The 5955-nt window shown below is 55.4% G+C and overlaps 1 protein-coding gene across 1 annotated transcript; it reads right to left on the bottom strand.

Annotated features, from left to right (window-relative positions):
- On the bottom strand, nt 1-5955 carry SLC39A14 (solute carrier family 39 member 14; the record flags this gene model as incomplete). The annotated part of the gene is made up of 7 exons (XM_057384580.1): nt 1-187; nt 732-916; nt 1781-1988; nt 2178-2363; nt 3010-3132; nt 3604-3773; nt 5652-5955. Coding segments are annotated over 7 exons (1323 nt in total), but the record flags the coding sequence as incomplete, so codon positions are not given.

Raw genomic sequence — 5955 nt, forward strand, 5'->3', positions numbered from 1 at the left:
ACATGGAAAAACTGGATCAGGGCTGCAGCTCGGGCTGGTCCTACCCTATCTGGATCTGCCCCGAGTACATGGTGAGCAGCACCATGATGGTGAAACCCGTGAGCAGCCCCGCGTTCTGGATGGCGAAGGTGATCAGGGCGCTGCCGTTCTGCTCGTCCTCCCGGCTCACYTCATTCATCTCTGGGAACTGGGGGGAAAAATTGGGATGGCAGGGCTCAGTCACACTCCCTTCCCCAGCAAACACCCACCAGCCTCCCACCTCAKGGGTTCCAGCCAGGCAAAGCAAAGCAGAGGGGACAGAGCAAACCCTGCCGTGCCTGCCTCGCCTCCAGGCTGAGGGCAAGCAGAGCTTTTTGTAGGAAAAAAACCCTGGGGCTCAGGATTTGGGGTTCAAGATTGGGCTCAGCATTTGGAGCTCAGGATTTAGGCTCAGGATTTGGGGTTCAGGGTTTGGGGTTCAGGATTTGGGCTCAGGATTTGGGGTTCAGGATTTGGAGTTCAAGATTGGGCTCAGGATTTGGGGGTCAGGATTTGGGGGTCAGGATGTGGCACTCAGGATTTGAGGCTTGGGATTTGGGGCTCACTATTTGGGGTTAAGGATTTGGCGCTCGCGATTTGGTGCTCAGGATTTGGGGTTAAGGATTTGAGGCTCAGGATTTAGGGCTCACGATTTGGGGCTCGGGATTTGGGGTTCACAATTTGGGGTTCACAATTTGGGGCTCAGGATTTACCATGTCAGCCAATGCTATGTACAGGAACATCCCTCCAGCCAGAGCGAAGATCCAGTTGGCAGAGAAGTGGCTGCCAGCCACGATGCCAAAGGCCAGGCCCACGTAGCAGCAGCAGGCRGAGATGAAGTTGAAGAAGAGCGCCTGGCGGATGGTCATGCCAGCATTGAGCAGGATCACAAARTCCCCTGTGGGAGAACAGGGCAGGAGGATGAGGAGGGAAGGGCTGTCAGCAGCATCAGGCACTGGTGTGAGTTTGAGGTCACAGAATCCTGGAATTCCTCAAAAGCACCCCCAAAAATCACATCATCACATCCTGCTGGCACTGGGCACTGACCATCCCAGAACCCCTAAATTTAGACCTTCACACCTAAACCCTCCTCTCTTTCACTGACCACTCCACTGCTCCTGAATTCGGACATTCACACCCAAACCCACCTTCCCCCTCCACTGCTCCTGAATTCGGACATTCACACCCAAACCTGCCTCTCTCCTCCCTCCACTGCTCCTGAATTTGGACATTCACACCCAAACCTGCCTCTCTCCTCCCTCCACTGCTCCTAAATTTGGACATTTACACCCAAAGCTGCCTCCCCCCACTGACCACAGCACTCTCCCTAAATTTGGACATTCACACCCAAATCTGCCTCCCCCCACTGACCACAGCACTTTCCCTAAATTTGGGTTTTCACACCCAAAGCTGCCTCCCCCCACTGACCACAGCACTGTCCCTAAATTTGGACATTTACACCCAAACATGCCTCCCCCCACTGACCACAGCACTGTCCCTAAATCCAGACGTTCACACCCAAACCCGCCTCCCCCCTCCCAAACCAACGAGGTGTCGAGGGTTTTTTTTTTTTGTCTTCAGATGCCTCCATCTAAATTTAAATCTCAGACATCATATTACCTCGTTATTTTTAGAGCGGCGATTACTCAGTGCCGTTTACAGCCCTCCCTTTCTCTCCCCTCAGCAGCATCACCGTTTATTCCACCCCAAAATTTCCTGGATGGAAAAAAAGGACCAGGGGAAGATCCAAGGAGTGCCATACCCAGCTCGTGTGGGAATTCCTCGCAGAGGATGGCCACSGAGGTGCTGATCCCTTGGAACACAGACACGGTGAAGGATGCACCAATGGCCAGGCCGTCGATAAAATTGTGGAGGCCGTCACTGAGCGTGATCATCCAGGCCAACGTCCCGATGTCGGAGTATCTCACCTCCTTCAGCCAGTAGCACGCGCTCTGCGAGGCCTGCAGGTCCTGCCACAGCACCCAAATGGGGTCACTGAGCCCTCCTCCAGCTGGGAAATCACCCCCTACTCATTTTACCCACTCATTAAACCCACTCATTTTACCCACTCATTAATCCCATTTGTTCCCACCACGCACGGCGGATTTGGGCTGCCCGATGTTTTTTTTTTGCTGTAATCCACAGGGTGAGGTGCTCACCTGGACAGAGAGGGAGCCCACCACRGCCTTCTCATCCCCGGAGGGGGGCTTGCACTCCAGCTCGTTGGTGATGTGTGGGATCATGTGGTCCAGGTCCCCGTTCTGCAGCTTCTCTGTCACCCCCTCCTCCCGGTCCTTCTTAGAGGGCAGAGCCTCGGGGCCGTAGTGGCTGTGCCCGTGGTGGTGCTGTGGGATCAGGGGATTTGGGGTGTCAGCCACTCCAATATTCCTGCTGTCTCCTACCCTGCCACCCCAATGTTCCTGCTGTTTCCCACCCCGATATTCCTGCTGTCTCCTACCCTGCCACACCAATATTCCTGCTGTTTCCCACCCCAATATTCCTGCTGTTTCCCACCCCAATATTCCTGCTGTTTCCCACCCCAATATTCCTGCTGTCTCCTACCCGGCCACCCCAATATTCCTGCTGTTCCCCATCCCCATATTCCTGCTGTTTCCCACCCCACCATCCCGATATTCCTGCTGTTCCCCACCCCAATATTCCTGCTCTCACCTCACCATCCCGATATTCCTGCTGTTTCCCACCCCAATATTCCTGCTGTTCCCCACCCCAATATTCCTGCTGTTCCCCACCCCAATATTCCTGCTGTTCCCCACCCCAATATTCCTGCTGTTCCCCATCCCAATATTCCTGCTGTTCCCCACCCCAATATTCCTGCTGTTCCCCATCCCAATATTCCTGCTGTTCCCCACCCCAATGTTCCTGCTGTTCCCCATCCCAATATTCCTGCTGTTCCCCATCCCAATATTCCTGCTGTTCCCCATCCCAATATTCCTGCTGTTTCCCACCCTGCCATCCCCTGCTCATCCTCACCTGATCCTTCTGCTTCAGGAGCATCTTCAGGATCTTCTCTGTGAAGAAGAAGAGGTAGAAGCCCCCGAACACCACGGCRGATTTGGAAACGTAATAATCTTCCTGAGGGTTGAAGCCAAACGCCTGCGGGCAGGAGGGGACACGGGAGAGGATGAGGAGCAGCCCCTGGCAATGCTCTTCATCTGCCTTTGTCCCTGGGGTGACACTGGAGGGGTGACACAGCTTTGAGCTCTCTCTGAGRAGCAGCTGCTTTGGGGCCAAACTCAGAAAACGCCTCTGTGCACCTTTAATCTCCCTCATTCCCTCATCCGAGCCGGCTGTGCCCAAAAAATTGAATCCAGCACCTGCAGTGGGGCAGGGGTGCCAAAACTCTGCATGGAGAACCTGCCTCCAGGGCTAGAAAAAGCCAGAAAAGGCAATAAAACAATGATTTTCTACTTGAAGCAGAGGGGGGATCTCCCTGGAGTGATTTTTCTCCAAACTCCAGCTCCGAGGGGCTTCCAGCCCTCCCTACCTCGCTCTGACGCCCAGAGAGACAGAGAAACATCCCCCGAGAGAGAGAGAAAAACACCAAACCGCCGGTCCTGTCCCTACCTCGGGAATGAGCTGGAAGAGGGCGTTGGAGTAGAGAGTTCCAATCGCCAGAGCTATGAAGTAGAGGAGCAGCCGCTTGTAAAATGTCTTCTTCATGAAGGGCACCACGCTGGCTCCAACCAGCGAGCACAGGGAGATGACGGAGACGCAGAGGAAACCGTAACCCCAGACTGGGAGAGCCAAACCCCACCCCGGGGAGACGATGGGGAGATGGGAAGGAGGGACGAGATCAACGTGGGGATGGTGAGCAGGGAAGGAATCCGCACCGACAGGACAGAGAGGAGGGAGGGAGGGAGAGAAGAGGACATTCATTAGTGATTGTCGTTCATCTGGCGCGGCCTCGAAAGGGCGAACCCGGCGCTGAGCGGCTTTGGGAATGGCTCTTTGGGAAAGTTTGGCTTTCCCAGCTGGGTTTTGGCAGCTAAAACAGGTCCAGCTCTGCTCTAGAAGCCATTCCCAAGCCACGGAGCACACGGATTCCCCCAGCACCTCGTGTGCTCCGTCCCCATCCCGCAGCCRGGATGCTCCGGGTGCTGGCGGGGCTGGAGCGCACCTTCAGCGTTTCAATTCCTGCCACATCAGGAATTAGAGGCGCTTGGTTTCTATGTCCAGCAGATAAAAATTGTAGTTCTGGAGCTGAAAAGGAGCTTTGGGAAAATATCCCACTGCCAGCATGGATGAGGCGTGCAAAACAGGCAATGCCAGGGGGGAAAACCCACTGGAATTTTAATGCTGGATGTGCAGGAGCTCAAATCCAGCTCATCCTCTGAGGAGACACCTGGATCACGTTCCAAATGTTTCCAGTCCAGGTGGATTTCTTCAGCTCCAGAACTGCGCAATTACAACACAATTAATTTGCGATATTTCTGTCGGTCCCATCAGAGCACCAGGAAACCTCACGGAAGGTGGAACCATCGTGGGGACATCGGGCTGGGATGGAGTGAGCAAAGAAATAAAGGCAATTCATGGCTTTGTACAAGTTGGTTGATTCTGGAGGAAGCCAATGCTTCTCCAGGCTATTCTCCATGCTTTTATAAGAATATTTCATCATATTTTCATAAATATTTTGCATTTTTTTCCCTCTGGCTTGTGCCAGMAGTGCTGCCACAAGCRTGAYTGAGCAGGATAAACCSCTGGACACACAGAGCAGTTTCTCCCAGCACATCCCCACTGCTCAAACCCAGCAGGGACAGAGGACACGCGGGGTTCCTGGTGCTCAGAGAGGTGAGAAAAGCCCTGCAGAGCCCCTTGAGCCAAGCCCTGAGCCTCGGGTGACGAGGGATCTGATCGATTCGGCGGGGTGGAGGCAGAGAGGGCRCCCGGGGAGCTGCCCCCGGAGACGGGAGAGAGGCAGGGACGTTCTACCGCACCTCTGGGATGAGCTGGAAGAGCGCGTTAGAGAGCAGCGTGCCGATGGAGAGAGCGATGAAAAACAGCAGCACCCGGCTGAAAAACRCCTTCTGGGAGCAGGGCACGATGAGGACTCCGAGCAGGGAGGCCACGTTAATCATGGACACACTGAGAAAACCAAAGCCCCACACTGCGGAACGAGAAGAAAYGAGGGCCAGACATTACCGAGGCTCTTGGAGAGCCTGGGCATTTGGGAAAGGATGGCTCCGGGGCTGTTCCCCGTGCTCCAGATGCTCCAGCTGCCACAAAATCGGTGTTTTTTGGTGGCAATGAAGTGCCAGGTTCCTTGGGAAAGGTTTTTCCTGGGCTGGCTCCAGTGTGGAAAAGCCGAGCTGTGCTCAGAGCTGATCCCAGACCTTGAGCAGCGCTGGGATCCGGATAAGCAGGAGCTGGYTGAGCATCCCGAGGGTCCCTCCAGGGGAAGGATCACCCCCTCCCACCCACGGGAACTCCCAGCRGAGCCCCCTCCTCATCCAGCTATCCCGGAGGCACGGAGGTTATCCCAGAAAAACCACAAAACACGGCACAATCCGCAGCGAGGAGAACTCAGGGAATTCCCAACAACAGGAACTGCTGTCCCACATGTCCCTGGATGCCTCACACCCCAAACTCCGTGTCCCCCTGAGCTCCCTGCTCACCTTCAGCCGAGCTGGGCCKGCTCTCCTCTGTCTGCTCATTCTCCTCATTTTCCAGGTTTTCGGAGGCGCACGCCCCCGACTCCAGCTGCTGCAGGATGGTGGGGCAGAACTCCTTGAACTCGCTGTGGCCCATGGTGGAGCCCTCGCTCAGGTTGTGGATGGCGAAAAGCTCCGTGGCGCTGAAGCACTGGGGGAGGGAAAGGGGCAGGAAYGTGCCTTGAGATCCCCACAGCTCCRCGGGGAGATTTTGGGAGTCTGCAGGGAGGTTTAGGGAGTCCACAGGGAGGTTTTGTGGGGTCAGAGG

The sequence above is a fragment of the Malurus melanocephalus genome, unplaced genomic scaffold (assembly GCF_030028575.1).
Source record: "Malurus melanocephalus ecotype Western Australia unplaced genomic scaffold, MMel_1.1 scaffold_722, whole genome shotgun sequence".
NCBI classification, from domain to species: domain Eukaryota; kingdom Metazoa; phylum Chordata; class Aves; order Passeriformes; family Maluridae; genus Malurus; species Malurus melanocephalus.